The sequence below is a fragment of the Hirundo rustica genome, chromosome 1, assembly GCF_015227805.2.
Source record: "Hirundo rustica isolate bHirRus1 chromosome 1, bHirRus1.pri.v3, whole genome shotgun sequence".
NCBI classification, from domain to species: Eukaryota; Metazoa; Chordata; class Aves; order Passeriformes; family Hirundinidae; genus Hirundo; species Hirundo rustica.
In genome coordinates, this window is record NC_053450.1 from 22,876,734 (window position 1) to 22,895,843 (window position 19,110).

The window sequence follows — 19,110 nt, forward strand, 5'->3', positions numbered from 1 at the left end:
CTTGTTATTCCAAGTAGCTCTGCTAAAGTTTTCTCATGGGTCTGCCTATTCACATTGCATTTCTGGCAAGACTGAAATGTTAGCATTCTCTCAGACGCAGCAGCACACCATTTCTGTTTTCCTAGATTGTCATCATTATAAACTACGTAAAAGAAGAGGGGGAAAAAATCCCCATTATTTTGTGGAGTTACAGCCTTGGATGGTTTCTCAGATGAACTCAACTGCCCAGGATTTTGGCTGCATGTGGACAATGCTGAGTCCCTTCTCAAGGTCTTTGAGCTAGAGCACAAACATACATGCCTCTAATGCCCTTTATGGACATACAGAGCATGCACTCAAGTTGCCTGGTCTCTTCACATTATTTCTGGCACTTCAGTGTTCACCCAACAGCAACTGCAGCCTTCTCAAAACCCCAGACTAGGAGCCCTGAAAATTGTTCTTTCCTTCTACAGAGACTGCAGATAGCGATACTCAGAGGGAGACACAAACCCTTCTTAAAGAAGGATCACAAACTGGTTCATGAAGAGGTGCAAGCAATACACAGATTACAGAAAAACAACTAAAACCTCATTACATCTCTCCTTGGGAATTCACTCTTTCCAAATCCTAGATTTTTGGCAAAATCACATTTGAATCCCAGAACCTGATTTCTAAAGTCTATGTTGTTCTTGATGATATAAAACTTTTACTAAGGTAAAACCTTTTATTTTTTTGAAATTCCAGCTCCTTCATGCTCTTTTCAGTGGGTTTAACTTTCTCACAGTGAGTTAATACTGAATTTAACTCAAATTCTTTGAATTACAGTCAACAAATTATTTTAAACATTTACATTTGAAAATACGATATTCCTACGTAATGAACTGTATTCTCTGTCATTCACCACCTGCCAGAGCCTTCCCACAGATCTAAACCTCAATCTAGCAGAATTCAACAATCAATCTAAACCACCCCCCCAACGTTTATAGAATGGATTATTTATCAGCAGTAGTCACCCACTGTTACATGGTAATACAACTGTTACTTGGTTTTGGCACGTGCAAATTTTTGCAGAATCTTCTACTGACTACTTAAACACAGTTTAGAAAAGCTGACTTTTAATGTTGTCTGCTTTACAGTAAACAATGTACAAATGCTATCCTAAATTAACATTCAAGAAATATTAATATTGCTTATAAACAAGAAAAGAGCGATAATGCTGTGACCTGCTCAAGAATCCCTCAGGGGCACTAGCAGAGTGATAAATGGAACTTCAGAACCCCTGGGTTTAATTGATTCACATGATTAATCTCCCTTGTCTGACAGAAGTATCCTTTTGTTCTTTGGTTCACAAATATCTAGAAGCAATCTGGATTTTTCAGAACTAAACAGTACATAGTTTCAATATTTCTTGTTGAGGTATTTTTGTGTGCTTCAAAGTCACAAGCAAATTAATGCGAAGAAATCCAAATAGAAATTATGGCAGTAATTACGTGGTTCCTTTCTGCTATTTATTCTTAGAACAAAAAGTTCTTCTTTTGCCTTCACAATGGATTAAAAAGCCATGAAGTGCAGTCAAAGCCTAATCCTGCATCATCATCATCAAAATGAACAGAAGCATACAAAAGACAACCCCTCTCTGTTTCAGCGACACTGAATACAGGGTATTTGCAGTATTCACATTAGACAGCCAAGGCAGAAGTACTGTGGATAGTCACCATGAAATAAAGGCAAAAGGTGAAACAGTTCAGCAGAAGTCACGGACTCTACTCATCTAACCAGCTAAAGGAAATAATATATAAATACTGAACAAAAGTCAGATTTAAAAAGCAAAACCGGAAGAGAACAGAGTTACGGCTTTAGGTTTGTATCATCATCCTAAATATAGAAACAAAACGAGAGAAAGTATAAGATGCCTGAAGGAGTGGACAACAGGCAAGTAATCAGAACTGGCATCACTGGCAGAGCAGAGACAGGAGTTGGCACCTCTCATTTAATAAACCAGATGGAGAAGAATTTTCACCATTTAGCCCTGCAGGTAACACAAAATCATTAGTATTTGATGCAACAAGATGGACACAGTAAGAGAAACACAAGTGAGTGATTGGATTTGAAAGGGAAAACAAACCTGTGGAAAAGGATTAAAGTAATTGAAATGGTTACACTTCTGAGGCACTAGATATTGCTTCTACAGGGAAGAACCCATTATTACTGTTGGCCATCAACACCAGCCCACATCTAGAAAACGATTCTAAACAACAGCTGTGGAACAATTGCTTCTGACTTCCTAAAAACACAAGTCAAAATTTGTGTGCCACAAACAAGGGCTTTCATCATACAAATAGATCTATCCAATCATACTTACATATCTGACATACACTGTAGCAAGGATAGCACAGCAGGGTGAGGCCATCCTATGGGAAGACTACATGTAATGAAAGACATAGAAATACCCTACCATATGGACAAGCCACAAGTAAGACTGTGGGAAGTGGAAGAAATAGCAGAAAAAAGAGGCCACCTGCCTTATGAAAAACAGTGATAGCATTTTTGTAAAGAGAAATCATAATATGTTGGAATAAACCATACACGTTTAATCACATGTTTAAGCAAACAAGGCAAAACAAAGCGAAGAATTAGCATTTCCAAATCCTCTGCATGCCTAGAGTGTTGACCAGAGAGATTAACTATGTTAACAGCTGACTAGCAATCAATATATATTTTAAAATTGGCACCTACATTTGGTTGCTTGTTTGTTTTACATAAGTAAAAACTATATATTAAAATAAAATTTTATGTTCTATTACAGCCAAAGTCCCTGCGAAAACCTGTGCTCACTTTTGAAAATCAGCAGTGAATCTTGAAAAGAGTAAAAGAGCACTTCAGGGGCTTTAGAACAGATACAACATGGTTTCTAAATAAAACGTCAATATATATAAGTTCAAATGATTTTGCAATATGTAGATAAATGTTAGTAACTTCATCAAATTAAGAATAATGCCAAACATTCAGAAAAAGTATCTTGAGTAGTATAGGAAGTAGAAACAATACTCAGTGGAAATAGGGACTGGAAAACCATGACAATAATGGAAAAAGTAATGAAAAAATAAAATTGGATAGGCAGGTGAATCTATATAATAGACCTCTGTACAAGCTGTTTCAGCATTGCCTGGACTAAAATTTAAAAAGTGAGGTACTGTGTACCTTGAAAGTAATTTTATAATACATGAAGAAACAGAGGATTTACTCTTTTTCATTAAAAAAAAAAAAAAAAAAAAAAAAAAAAAAAAAAAAAAAAAAAGAAGAAGATAATATTAGGCTAGGACGCCCCAAACACCAATTCTCTAGCATTCTGGCACAAACATTCTGGGACTATTTCATCTTTTCCAGTTGTCCAGGGCCAAATGCTTATGTGTTCTGGATATGAACATTCCAGATAAAGTCCACAGTTACTGCACTTTTACAGAAGAAACACGGAGAATAACAGAGAAGCAAAATAACAGCCCATGTACTTTGCAGATCTTATCGGCAGCTGAAAATAAATATACAGATTGAGAAATCAATTCACTGGTACTGTATTACCCAGATCCCTCTCTATAATAATTATCTGCCTTTGTTTTTCAAGTTTTCCTTCAATCCTCCACAAATATGGTCACCACATACTAGTGAGACACTTGCTGTAATCAAGAAAACTGAATATTGTGAGGACATTAAAACAAACCTGAAGTTGATAGGTCAAGACATTATAATCATGTCAGAGGGTTCTGAAGTTACTAATGGGTTTTTCATAGGCACCACAACTCATACAGACACAGAAGAGGTTGGCAGTACTGAAGAAAGATGAAGCTGATTAGGAAGAAACAGAAAATCACGGGAAATTGCTGAAGTTCCTGGTGCTCAACCCACAGCTAGCACAGCTGTAACTCCATATAGACCAGCACATGAAAGCCAAAACTTGGAAGTTTTATACACTGAGCATCTTTATATGCATGAACCAGTAATGCAAAGGTAGAATAAAACTTAGTAACTTCCGAATACTATGGAACCTAATCAGTAGGTGCTCATGGTACTCAAACAAGATCAGATTTAACTGTGATATAGGTGGCCATCCATCCATCAACATAATGTATGACTCAGTAATGTTAGGAACGTCCAGAAGACAAAAAAAAAAAAAAAAAACCAACAAAAAAACAAACAACAACAAAAAAAAACACCACCAAACCCCAAACAATTAAAAACTACATTGCTAAAGATTTGCCTTGGGAAGTTATTGGTGAGGAAGCCAGGATTTCAATAGAGCTCAGAGCATCTTTCTAGATAACAGGGTCTATCAAAAAAGATTTTAATAGCCATTTATCTACCTCTACCATGTTACAGGACATTGATTGTGTGACTTAGACACTAAATGGATGGAACTCTTCACAATTACATGAACATGTTCCTGAACAGGAGGAGTCAAAACTAGGAGGAGGTAGAGAAAGCTCTTGTTGGTCTCACCGCCATTTTAGTGACTTTGTAAGAAAAAAAAAAAAAAAAAAAAAAAGCCAGAAATTACACAGAGATTGCAGACGTCACATCAGGCCCCATCTACTGGAAACAAAAAAACAACCAAAACCCAGTTATGCAGTTCAAAGGAATAAGAGGAAAAAAGTTTGGTAAAAGCCAAAGAGAGATTGGGACTGAAGAAACATCTACAGATTTCTCACTGTTATGAAGTTACCTGAAATTTGACTTGTTAATCACTGTGCAAATAGCAAAAACCCACTGTACAATACGATCATCTCCTAAAACATAGGCTCCATTTCTTCTAATGACTTCTAACTCTCTTTTCAACAGCTAGGCTTTGCCCAAAAGTGAGCACTAAGACTGCACTGCAGAATTCAGTCTGGCATGCTGGCCTGAAGGGAACATAGGAAGCAAAGTAAAAATTAACAAATTGTCAGTCAACAAAACTTACAGACATCCTGGAGGGAAAGCCTCTAAGTGCACAGCAAACCCCACAGCGCACCACCAATTCATATCTCTAAGGGCAACAAGACAATATGCACAGTGCTATAAAACATAACTAGAATCTTTCCACAAGCTCCCCAGAGACTTACAAAATATGGGCTGCTCTTATTTTCTCTTGTTAGATCCCAAATAAGGGTTTTATCCTTGTTTCCTGCTTCCTCAGTAGAACAGGAGACAATGCCACTGTACCCCGTTGCCACAGGATATCGCTTTAGGACAGTCTCTTATTGAGATGTTTCTTATGATCAATTCTCATTCCTAGTCTAATCCAGTAAATGAAAAGGGATCACGGATAATCAATGGCACTTCCTGATTTCTTCAGTCATGCTACATCACTACTGTTGCATCTCTACAATCCTCACACTGCTTCCTGCTGCCCTTGTGCTTTGTGCATTCCCTAAGCCTGTGCAAAGCAGATGGAAGATGCTGCCTACTCAACACACCACGGATTCCCCTCTATGGACAGCAGAACAGGTCACAAGAAGAAAGATTCCTAAGACAGCAGCAAAAAATGGGTATACTGGCATTCATAGTGGAAACAAGGGCTGAACAGCAGGGAAAGGAGCCTTCAGAGCTCAGGATACAATAGGAAGATACCATTTCAAAGATGGTTTTAAGGGCCAGATGCATCTCTTTGCTATTAAAACAAAACCAAACAACTAAACAAACCCATCAAAAAAAAAGCCAACCAAAAAGCAAAAGAAATCCTAGTAAAACTACTGTATCATCCCAGAATTCAGAACACATGGCAGAGCAAGAAGAGGAAACTGAATCTGTCATTACTGATGTGCATAAGCCCTTACTTTTCTCAGACAGGTTTAGGGAAAGGAAGATTATCACCTTAGCAAGCAGTTCTCATGTCTGAAACCAAAGGCAGCAGACCAAGCACTAGAAGAGGTGGTGTGGTAAAAAGTCCCTGTGATAGCTGAAAAATGCCACTAATGTATACACATTGTCAGCAAGATTGAGAAGATCATGACCTGTCTAACAAGCCATAAGGAATACAAAGGAAAACAATTCATATACAAAAAGGTATCCATGACTAGACATGGTAGGAGAAAATAAAAGAAGTGAGATTACAAATAGGGGAAATTAGGATAATGGAAATGCAATGGAAAAGAAATGGTTTTCAAATTCACATACATTCCATGAGATGATGTACTAGCCTTGTGCCATATGTACTGACATGGATCATCTATGCAACCTCAGTCATAAATCTTGAGTTGCACCATGCCATTAATGACTTCAGCTTTCATCCAGACAAAGCTTTTGATTAGAGTTACTGGAGCTTCACAAGCTGGTGATATGTCTTGGCCACTTGTAGGCTGAAGAAGGAAAGAAAAAGTGAAGGAAAACACTTCAGGAAAATATAAGATGCTGAATGTAGTATAAAAAGGAAAGAATTTGACCAAATATGTGTCCTGGTTAAGAGTCTCTAAATTGTGTCAAAGTTATTACTTGGCCTATTTTGGCCTTGTAATATGTTCCCTGTTGAATTTCTTGCATATCGTAGAGATTGCTCTGCAGCATGTAAAAAAATGTAAAGTAGAGCTCTTGGTATTTATCCTGAGGATTCTTGGGAACTTCCTTTTTGAGTTCTCAGAAAAGCACTCAATTTTGCTTCTTTCTTGAGCCCTTAAAGGAGTTATTATTACAAGATACAGTGTTATGACATTATTTAATCTGTGGTTCTTGAAGCACAGAAGGATTTACTGCAAGTTTTAGATTCATAAGAGTACATTCACCACAGAATAAACACTGGACCATTTCAATAGCTAAAGGACACTTTTCTATCTATGAAATATTTCAAAATGTACAGCTGGGAAACAAACAACCCCAAAGACTTATGGCTATCTTAAGGCTAATTTCAGGAGCCTTACAGCTAAGCACTTCACTTTTCCTATCTTCTTTCACTTTGATTATTTAATAAACAGAATGACTGCTGTGAAAAAGCAAGCCTACGGTAGCAGAAAATAGTTCTGTTATCATTATTTCTTCAGCGGCACTGCTTGTTGTAGCATGGGACCTGTCATCCAGATTACCGCTCAACTTCAACCATACCTTGTAAACTGAGTATTTTCACTGTAAAAAAAATCCACTACAAACTGGGAACACCCATTAGTTTATTTTACATTACAGTAAGTATTTTACATTATCATTAATCTCAGCACAGTTAAGTTATTAAAGCAGAAAAAAAAAAAAAAAAAAAAGTACTCAGATTTCTACAAGAGGCCAAATATTATAGATACTGTTGAATTACTACAATAATACAAATTATTTGAGAAGATTCATTAAAAATAGTTCTGTTACCCTTAATCCTAATCCCTAATACCCACGTTTAAATTTCACCACCAAATTGCCAGTGCTTCAGAAAATTGTAATTGGGAAAAGGAACTTACAAGAGAGATGGAGAGAAACATTTTACAAGGGTCTTTAGTGATAGCACAAGGGGGAATGGCTTCAAACTAGTAGGAAAAATGGGTGCTAATGTCTTCACAAAAGACTCAATGTTTGAGGGTCTTCACAAATGATAGCAGAAATAGGATGTTAATGTCTCCAGGAATGACTAGGTCTGAAAGAACCAGTCAGAATGGCTATGGTGATCTTTAGGAGAAATGGCTGTTAATGTCTTTGAAATGGGTCTTAATGTCTCTATGAAAATCAAGCTGCCAAGTCTGTTACAGAACCCAGACAGTTAACTTTAGGGTAATGGGTTCACACAAATCTATTGTAGAGCCAAGATGGTCTGAACTTCTGATGAATCTGCAAAACCCAGACATCCTGAACTTCCAAACTTCAGTGGAAAATGACAATACATGTTTTTGGGGGAATATGTGGTAGGTGGTTTGGGAAGGCTGTAACTTCCTAGTACCTGATCAGTGTGGAAAGGAAGAGGGCAACATGTGGTTGGGAATTTAGGATAAAAGGAGGAGCATCCTCCAAAACCTGAAGAGAGATCCCACAGGGGAACAGCCTAGTAGATGCTCTCCCTTTAATAGAAAAAAGTTGCAGGACTCCTCTGTCTCCTTTATGGACACTGGCATTTCACAGCATGGCTTTTATGCCAAAAAACCTAAAGAGAATAGGTTTAGATTAGATATTAGGAACAAATCCATCACTGTGACAGTGCTGAGGCATTGGAACAGGTTGCCCAGAAAAATTGTGGATGCCCCATCCCTGGCAATGTTCAAGGCCAGGTTGGATATGGCTTTGGGCAACTTGATATAGTGGAGAGTGTCCCTTGCACCAATTACCTCTTAATTACAGTTACCTTCTCCTACATTAAAAACAAACAAACAAACAAACAAACAAACAAAACCAAAAAAACCCCAAACCAAAACAAAACAACAAAACCACTCTTACACACTATTAATAAAGTAGCAAGAGAATAATTTAACACAAGAGGCAGACAAGGCCACGAGACACAACCACCATGTAACACTGTAAATACCGTTTAACTACTGTCATCTCTTCACAGGTCAAGGAAGACGGGTGGCTAATTTTATTTCCTATTAACTTAGCACTGCTGCTCAAAATGACTGGATCCACTTTTGAAACTCAACAGCAAATACTCGTCACCAACGAGCGTCATGAGTCCTTGTACAAACACATCAATGAGTTTTCCTGAGTATAATGACATTCACCCCTTCTTGCCCTTACTAAGAATTGGGATGCTTGAGTTGCCAGTGTTTCATTACTCCACAGTTATACTACCACACCTCAGAGTAAAATAAACTGTCCCCAGTCAAAGATTCTCTTTTTGCCTTGACAATGTGGCAGCCACTTGCCATTTCTGGAACAAGAAACAGCCACCAAGTTACCAGCGAAAGAACAGTGATTTAATTCATGTTGTGATTTCACCAATTCCGCCTTGTAAGTAAACTTGAAGAATGAGCCCTAATAAGCCTAGGATGTTAATGACAAAACCTAGTTATAACCTATCAATATTACTCATATTGCAAGATCACCTAGAAATCACACCACAAAGTGGCTTACATTGTTCCAGCAAACAGAGTAACTGAATAACAATAAGCAGTCCTCTGTTGAAAAGGGGTTGAAAAATTTAAAAAACAAACGAACAGACTCCTCAAAGAAAGAAATAAAAAACCCCATTCACCAAACTTGAAATAGTTTAAGAAAAATGGTGAAATTCCACCTTTCATTAACCTGAAACTGGGGTAGTGCAGTGTGAGAAGGAGGATATTTTCTTCTAAGATGTTTCCAGGATGTTTTGGAAAACTCCACAATCCCATTATCATCTGTTTGTGTTATCAGTGAACATGTAAACACACAGGCCAAAGAAGTAAAGGCTCTGGTTGACAATGCAACAGTATACAAACTGCAAGAATGCAAGACTTACTTTCATAACATTTAAAAACCTTTTATTAGCTTTTTACCTGTCATCTCTCACCCTTCTCCCTGCAGCAAGGCAGTGTTTCCCACCAGCCAATTAAAAAGGCAAGTGACTTGAACAAAGCGTGCCCCAGACATTGACAGATAAGAAGCACCACGTCCAGCACATAGTCCATCCAGCACAGCACACTGCTAGGACAGACAAGGAGATACACAGCTGGCAATTAGAAGAAAACATAGGAGAATGCATGGACATAAAATTCATCCTGCCTGCAGCGATACCTGCTTGTTAAAAGCAAGAGAAACAGATCTAGTCATCACTGAGTAGTCGAAGGGAGGGACTGGACCAGAGGTCTTTCTGTATTATAGGAAAAAAACCATTAATCAATCCATTCCATATTAAAAAAAACCCCAAACAAACAAAGCCAAACAACAAAAACCCTAAGTGAAGGTAAATGAAGAGAGTACAGAAAGTAACAGTAAAAAATTCTTCATGGCAGTATCTACATTTGAAATTGCTTTAGGGAATGACACCTCTGCTCCCAGTATCAATTAAGGATTCAATACTTCTAAAGAAATATTCATTTGGCACCTTCTTCCATTCAGTTTTGAAATAGCTGTAGTACCAATTCTTTCTGACTCCACCTCTGTTCCTCACCTCTAAGCTTTTCATTACATACTAAATGCACTTCCTTAAATACTGTACCAAACAGAGGATACAGTAACTTGCAATTGAAAAATTCTGCATAGCACCAAAACTACACACAGGAGAAATCATCTTCTGGTTTTCAGAAAATCAACACATTATAGATTGCAATATTCCTTGATGATACCAAATAAGTCTATCTTGAAACCATATATTTTTTTTGTAAAACTGTTTCTAAAACACATTCCACTATCTGTTCATTATTATGAGCTTTATTAGAAAATTCTAAGTATTAGAAAATACATTGTAAACATCACATTTGTTGGGCACCAAGAAATACACTAGTAATAGTTTGAATGGTAGCTGAATTCAAGTGCTTCATATTTCAGAAAGCACTTTTAACAGGTAATTTTGACTTCTTTAAAGGAATGTGGAACATTTTCATGGTTCAAACCCAGCTGGCAATGAAGTACTGTGCAGCTGCTAGCTCATGATTTCCCTGAGTGTGATGGGAAGAAGACTCAGGGAAAGAAATACAAAAACTCATGGGTTGAGGACTGTTAAGAACAGTTAAACAGTACGGAAAAAAACAGAGCAAAATATAATAATAATAATAAAAATATTTTAATTACAAAACCCCCAACAGCAAATAAGTAAACCTGAAGAAAAACAAATGATGCACAATGCTCAGCCCCCTCTGACTGATGCCCAGCCTGCTCCCAAGAAGTGGTTGGCCCTTTCTGGCCAAGTTCCCCTCCTCCCTCCCTCCCCCCAGTTTTAATACTGAACATGACATCCTATGCTATGGAATATCCCTTTGGACAGTTTGGGTCTGCTCTTCTGGCTGTGCTCCCTCCCAGCTTCTTGTGCAGCTCCTCATTCACAGAGCATGAGACACTGGAAAGTCTTAGGGCAAGCACTAATCAACGACAACCAAAACTTTAGTATGTTATCAATGTTGTTCTCATGCTGAATCCAAAACAACAGCTCTGTACCAGCTGCTAAGAAGAAAATGAACTCTATCCCACCTGAAACCAGGACAAGGATACAAAAATGCTACTAAGCAACTACAGAGGCAGCAAGAGCTCTTCTATGCATGTGTTCCAATATATTTAGTGCACTTCATTCCTTTTTCTGAGTCTCTGAAGCATTACAAATGGAGAAGCTTGCACACTTCTCATATTGGTGAGGTGTGATCACTCATGTTCTCTCTGAAGAAGTGGATTCAAGCATGCCACCAAATGCCTCCCAAGTCACCCAAGTTCCAGCCTCAAGCAAGACTCAAAGCTATATCATGCTTCCCACCTACCAGTCTAGACTTCGGCAGAAAGAAAACCTAGGAGCAGAGATCAAAAAGAAACCATGGTGTTGCCCAAACAGATTACAAGCCCAGGTTATGCTGTGGCACACATTCAGGGACAGGTTAGCTACGGCCAATGACTCCTCTGTGGGTAAAGAGTTACTGGGTGGGCAACTAGAGGGAGGAATAAACAATCCCTATGGCTCTATACATGTACTTGCCAAAGAAAGACTGCTACAAAATACAGCACCTCTTGTATAAACTGGGTATCTTTCATATTGTCTTATGTAAATGATTTTATTAACAGAGCTCTACAGTTTAGGCAGTCAAGCTTTGTGTCTGGCATCACTTGGTGCCCTGCCAGTCCTGCTCAGGCTGCAGCTCAGGGATGGGATGGTGGGCAGGCAGATGGGCCTGTCCAGATCTAGTTCCCAGTCCAGATCTGCTCTCTGGGCCTGCCTGACCAGGACTCCCATCACAGCCAGCAGGCTCCTAGACAAAGATCACTGTAGGCATTAAGGTCACCAATAACAGTGTAAGATTTAAAAAATACTGTGTTAAAGGACAGTGTGCATTTGTCAGCCTCCCACTATATGGCTGAACCCTTCTCCATTTCCTCTCTATACCTCAACTGGCCTTTTTCACAATAGATAAGCATTTTAAGTGTTAGCTTTCAGAGCTGGAAAAAACTCCCAGATAAAGAAGGAATTCTGTTACCAACCAGAAAACTAAAACATATAATTTCAGTAACGTAAACTGCAGTGATAACCAAATAATGTACTAAGAAATCTAAAAATATTTACATTTTTTCAAAAAGGGTTGTTTCTACATACCTTACTTAAAAAGCAGTATGAGAATTACAAACCTTGTCACTAAAGTGTTCTAAATAATTATGTTCAAAGCAGAGTACTCCTTCATCTAGTATAAGTCAGCCTCATGCTAGGAAAATTAACAATACATTGAAAATTGTACATGTACATTCTAGTCAAACACACAGAATGACCAGCTCATATCATCACTGACAGCCTGTTGTCACCAAAGACATTTGGTTTTGGTTCTTCTCAGAATATTTATGGCAGTCTTGAGAATGCAGAAAGTTCTTCAAAACAAATATTATACAAAATTTGGATCAAGAACAAAAAAAAAAATAAGAAAACTTTCTGAAAGAATGACAAAGTACAGGGGAAAAGAATGACTGTGAAGCCTATAGTTTCAAAACCAAACACCCACTCATAACTAGCAATGTTTAAGTCATAGAGAACACAAAATGCCTGCCCAGAAATGACATGTCAGCTAACACTGAAATGTGAGTTGCAGGAAGCAAAGAGAAAAATGCTTACCTGTGAATAGAAAAAGAAGCAATAGACCTAATGAGGGATGCCACTGCTCCAACTTTAGCAGCTTCCACTGCTCCTTGTAACCTGTATTGCACAGTTTCACCATAACTGATGAAAGGCTCATTGTAGACAACAATCTTCCCCTTGGCCTCCTGAGCTCGTTTGTGCAGTTCATCAAATGAGGCTACAACGATGACTTCCGCTGTAATACCTGAAAGAAAATATTACAGTGGTTTTTGCAATGCTTTCCTATAGCTCTCCTATGGCCACTTCTAACAGACAGAAAAACACAGACTGTGCAGAACTCAGGAAATCAGCATTAGGGTTTTTTCTGAAAAAGGAAGATTATGTGAAATGCTTCATCAGAGACTGGTACTCAATAGATGTGATAGAACCCTGATCAAGTACACACACCTCTGTAAACCATGCTAGCAGGCTGGTATTAAAACATAACTTGAAGGGCAAGAAGGATACATGGGGGGAATTTTATTCTCTGCATATGCTTTAATGCCTCATTGTAATCATTTATAATACAAAAACATTTGCAAAAGCTGCCTATGGGATTAATTAAAAAAAAGATAGTAATCTTTTCATGGAAATGTTTTGATATGTTGCTAAACAACTTAGCTTAACATACAACAGCTGGAAGCCCATATTTTTAGACTTTAACTCCTATAAAAGGATTTAATCCATAAATGAAATTAAATTAAATCTCTGCAGTGTCAATAAATTTTGCAATGTGCTTAATAATAATAATAATAATAATAATAATAATAATAATATCATCTTCATATTTAAGTCAGGAGAATATATCAGTTCAGGAATCCACATTTCCCAGTTCATGATACAGAAAAAAGAGGCAGGTTCTACTGCAGGACTCTTCACACACGGTAAGTTAGATCCCACCCAGATCTTTGTTTTTAATTGTTGGAATAGTTTTGAATTGCTGTATTATCTTGCTTGAAAAAACAAAGAATGTTACAGATAAGCCAGAGAACCCTTCTAACTTTTAAGGACATTAATTGAGGAACTATATTTCACAGCATTTAAGAAGTAATTCATTAAAATTACCACAATGCTTAAAATTCAATTTTGTTGATTGGTTACAGAGATAAGTAGAGACTGCTTAACCACATGGGTTGGGTACTTTGCTTCTAAATATAGAGGAAATAATGGATGTCTGAAATGTTAGTGTTGTACATTTCACCTAATAGTCACAAAATACATCAATTGAAACTGAAACTAATAACAAATCCTCTAGCAAGGATTTTGTCAGAATAAAGTGAAACTATCACGTTTTTAAGAATAAAATTTTTCTCCTTGAAAAAGTCCTCTTTCTTTTGGTTGGTTGGTTGTTGTTTTTTTGTGTGTGGAATAAGAATTTTTTAGAGAATTTCAAAGATTTGTATTTAAGACCACAATAAACAAGAAAAACTCTTAGAAAAATAGGAAGGTAATGTCTCCCAGCATCAGTGTGCCCAGGCTCATGGCTTTTTAAAGATGAAACTACACTTCAAAACCTTAAAGAAACCATTTCACAGAAGTTCTGTTTTATTAGAATGTACCACTAAGAGTTCAACAGACATTTAGTGCTACAACAAAAGTCAGTTTTAGCTACAAAAATAACCTAGTGTGAGGGGCATAAAATTTTTAACTATTCAGATTCTTACCTTAACCTGAAAATGTTCTAGAGAGGCAAATCAAAGAATCAGCTTTACATATTACTCGCTGCTGTTGGTAGGCAGGTGAGCATACAATCAGACTCCAGCTGCTTATAATTAATGGCAGGTTCAACTGCCTAGCTAAGGAACATCCCAGCAACAGGATAATTTTGGGTATGAAACCATGCCACAAGAAATAAAGCCAGGTATCTGCAAAATTTCATTTTCCACAAGAGAAGTCGTGGTCTCAGTAGATTGATACTGCAATCTCCATTTCATATTATCTCTCCCCAGTGTTCCACTTGGATCGTGCAGCAGGCACTGGAAGGAACAAACAAGTCTTAGTGACTGTTTGTCAAGGGAAGCAAGGAATCCAAGTCTCCTGGGCATTACTGCATACATGAACAAACACCAACTCTGAAAAGTTTATTAAAAAAGCTACAAACAGCTAGTAAGTATCTATAATTCCTAAGAAATATGATGGTGAAATACATTTATGGGCCTTCCTAGATGACGGGCATCAGGAGTTTGTACAGTGAGAATTACTGGGAATTTGTGCTAAGGGAAAGAACAGAGAGTTGCAAACTCTAGCTCAGTAACTCTGCCCTTGAATGTCCCCAAAGAAGCTAAATAAAGCCATCCTTTGATAAAACAAAACAAAACAAACGTTCTCTCTGCAAGTTTAACCTAGTGGCAGCATGGTATACATAAAGCATGAATTACAGTGCTTTCCATAACAACGTAGAACTTCACTCTTGCGTAGCTTCTGACTAATTCAATTACTCATTTGCATTTTAGTGCCATTTTATACCATTTCAGATTCTTCAACTGAAGTGGAAAGAGCAATGTTTATCTTAAACAAATATATGGACACACGTACACAAACCACCCTTACACCTTCTGTGCAAAAGGAGAAATGAAACAAAAACCACAACAGTTTACCCGTTTAAGAAGAGTTATTCCCTTCAGAAATTGGAAACCTCTCACCTTACTGAGCCTTTAAGCAAATTAATAGGAATCTACCCTAGCGTCTCCTGTCAATTCAGTGCCTCATGGCTCTACTTCCCGTGTTGAAAGATATTGTCTCTCTTTCTTACACCCATCTTTATGTTATTGGCTGTGTGTTATTGAACAGAATTCTTCAGAAACCACATGTAAGGAGGGAGACAGATTGCCTGCTTACTTAAGCAAGACATAAATATTATAACACACACAGTCCAAGAGATGAATACAGAGTATTTGGGGAATTAGCTAAGTAAAGGGCATGAATCATAGAAAGCAGAATTACAAACATGATAAACTTGGCTGAGTGTATAAAGCTGAATATTATTTATTTGATTTCATCACATGAAACATATTGTTGGGTTGGGCATGTGAGCAAAAGAATTTAGGTAGTACAATGGGTTTCCTCTCATTTCTCATATTAAACAGCAAATTGTACCCTTTTCCTTCTGAGAATTAAGGTATAGGAAGGATGTTCATGGTGGGAACAAGCAGGCAATTTTCTCTTACCAACAAAATTATATTTTACAAAGTCCTCTGTATACTGAAATGTATGTTTCTATTGCATTAGTGATCTAAAATTGGTCTCAGGCAGGATGAACACAAGACTGATGTGTATATATGTATATGTGTATATACATATATGCATATGTATATATTTTTATAAATAAATATATATATAAGCACACACATATATATAAAAAAGCACCCATAACTCAGCTGTGTGTAACATTGCCATAGAGAAGAAGTCTGATTCCTGGAATGAACAATTCTGTCTGGAGAGTAGCCTCCTCACAGCTGTTTACCTGCCAGCAATGATGCAAGGAGTAGATTAGTTTGAGGGGGATTTCTCACAAGATTCTCACAACTTCCCCCTAAGATTAACTGCAGCTAATATTTAAGTCATTTTAGTATCTAGAGATATGCATCTGTCTGTGTCAGTAACATGTTTCAGTGAAGAGGAAGAAAAAAAGGAAAATCCATCCTATTATCAGATTTTAAAAACTGGCAAATCTTTATTAAAACATCAGTGAAATTTCATACAGAATAAATTTTTATTTATCACTATCCCAGAAACACTCTATTCACAAACACACAGAAATTAAATCAAGTTAGTTACAATCTATTACTATATTAAAAGGATATAATAAACCCAGAAAGAAATATTATTTGTATACTGTTTAATCTTACTGGATACCAACCTCCTCATTACTTAACTATTAAGAGGCCTTACTCTCTTCTTTTTTTCCCCAGTCTCATTTTTGTCATCCAGGTAATAGCATCAGTACCTTGGAGATCCAGTCACAAAGCCAAATGCAGTCATCATTAATTTGACAATAAATTATTTTCAATAGCAGCAAGCAAACAACTCACTCCTATGGATCTCCTTTACTTCATTTACTTCACATTAAAGTAAGAATTATGATTTCTTCTGCAAATCACACTATGGAACAGTGATGCTATTCATCCACATGCACTATCAAATAAATAAGCTGATGGCCAAGGCAATTTTTGCTTGAAACAATTAGAATACAGTAATTTTAAGCCTAGAAAAGCTGGAAAAGAAATATCAACACAAAAAATCAACAACACATATAATTGTTCTGATAACAGTGGAAATTTTGAAACTGGAGGAGATGTATCTGAAACACGTCCTCGCTTCTGTAGTCATGAGAGCAAGAAGGAGACAGGATGTTACCTCCCTGTTCATCAGAACCAGGCATCAGGATAGGAAATCAAGAGAGTTCTTCATGGTAGAGCAGGGGCAACAACACATGAACCCCATGTGGGGGGGACACAGCCCTGCCTCACAGACCAGCCATGTCAGGCCACCCTCATGCCTCACCTCCTGCAACATCCCAGATTCCTCTGTTTCTACTTCAACTCTCCCCACAAAGCTAATTTAGCCCAGAAGCTGGTTCATCAAGTTATATTGTATTCTGTGCTGACCCTAAACACATGCAAACAGTAGCTCCAAGCTTCTCTTACCTTAGTCTGGCTACTCCCATTGTCCTTCAGACTTGATCCTCTTTCCAGATTAAAAGTACCATGCCCCTGCTTCTTTCAGACACAGCCCACGAGCACTGTCTTGTGCCCATCTGCAAGGTAGCTTCTTTCACAGAGTCACACAGAACCTAGAATTTTTTGCATGGATCATATGATATGAAGGTAGATATGTATGTCTGGAAATAAGATATTTGTTGGGACAGGTCAAAGGAAAGAAGGTCTTGGGGAGTGGAGGGAAAATGCAAATATATTCTTTAAAGCTAAGTAAGATTAGGGATCTGTCACTAAATAATTTTTTAAGTTCAACATCCTCTAAAATCAGCTCAGAAAACATTTCCCCCCTCAACTTCTATCATACCTCTCTTAAAATCATGTTGCTTTCTAACACTCTCCAGAAATAGTTCAGCTTTCCTGCAATTCTCCACAAACTTCAACTAGATTTTTAAAAAAACCAACCCAAATTCTTTGTCTCTAATGACCTCATCCAATTAAGGTTTTGTGTCAGGCTGAAGCAAATAAAAGATTAATATTATAACTTCTTTTTTTTTTCACTCAAAAATTATTAGCATGTATTGAGAATTTGAAATATTCTAACACCTAGAAACACATTTTCTCTGTCAACACATATAAATATGTACTAATATAAGAATTATAATATGAAGAAAATACTAAATATTTTAGGGAACTGTGAAATTAAGAAGAGGGTTTTATCAGGAAGAATGATTTTGTAAAATATGAACAATACTTCTAGAATATGCAACCTTCTTACTCTGTGGAAAAGCAAAGAGAATTACTCATGAAAATAAAATTTCATAGGACAGTTATAAAAAAAAATTATATGAGACTATTCAGCTCTGATGCACTGCTCAGAGACTAAGCATATTGTACCATTCTGTAAGAACATTATATAACACTATATAATAGTTACACTTTTGACAAATGTGACTTAAAAATTCCATCAAGTACTGGATCTCTTTAGAACAGTTTGGTTTGTGATGACATGTAGCTTCCTGCGCAGCCCAAATCCTAGGAGAAAATGGGTTGGTCTCAACCTCCAGCACAAAGTCTTGGATGCCGAAAGAGTGGGGCAACAGGTCAGGTTCTCTCAGGAGCAGCCCTGGACAGAGCAGGTTGCTATGCAATGTATAGGGAGAATCAGACACCCAACACCGAGATCCACAAAAAGCAGTTTCTGAGAACACAGGTGCTCAAGGCAGGAAGTGCTGAGGTCAGCCATTCCCTTCTTAGCGAGTCAAAGGTGCCAGTCACCGCCGGCTGTCTGGGATGAAGGTAACGTTGCTGTCCAGCTGTGTCTGCATACCCCACACATGCAGAAAATCATATGCAAATCCTGCCTTCAATAGCTACAGCCTGGCCTTAACATTCTTGTGGTAAACCACCCTCAACTCGGTGATACTGCAAAAGGACAAGACCAGAAAATTCAGGTTTTTTGCCACTGGCAATCCATACAGTTCACTTGAACACTGGTTAAAGCAACAACTGGAACCTACATTCTCCCCAGACATCATGTCCACCTCAAAGCTATGCAGCTACTTCTACTCTCTAAATCTTTGAAAAGTCATTGCACTAACTTTTAGCACAAATGCTAGGCCACTGAACACCACAGTGTCTGATGTCCTTCACGGATATCACCTTTTATGATCCACAGCAGTGTAATTACTATACCACAAGCAGTGCTGCTCTAAGTAATAATAAACAATCCAGGCACGCAATACGGCAGCTCACGGTCTCAACATGTCGATCAATAGCTCCTCACACATGAAAAAAGAAGAATCCAGTGAAGACAGGAGGGCTTTG

At 37.6% G+C, this 19,110-nt stretch overlaps 1 protein-coding gene across 6 annotated transcripts in view; it reads right to left on the reverse strand.

The window, feature by feature from the left end:
• CPQ (carboxypeptidase Q) overlaps positions 1 to 19,110 on the reverse strand; it is a 145,417-nt gene that overhangs the window by 101,735 nt on the left and 24,572 nt on the right. For all 6 annotated transcript variants that reach the window (XM_040078152.2, XM_040078134.2, XM_040078180.2 and 3 more), the window contains one exon: positions 12,626 to 12,833. In XM_040078152.2, coding sequence (XP_039934086.1) covers positions 12,626 to 12,833 — 208 coding nt within the window. The remainder of the gene's footprint in view (positions 1 to 12,625; positions 12,834 to 19,110) is intronic.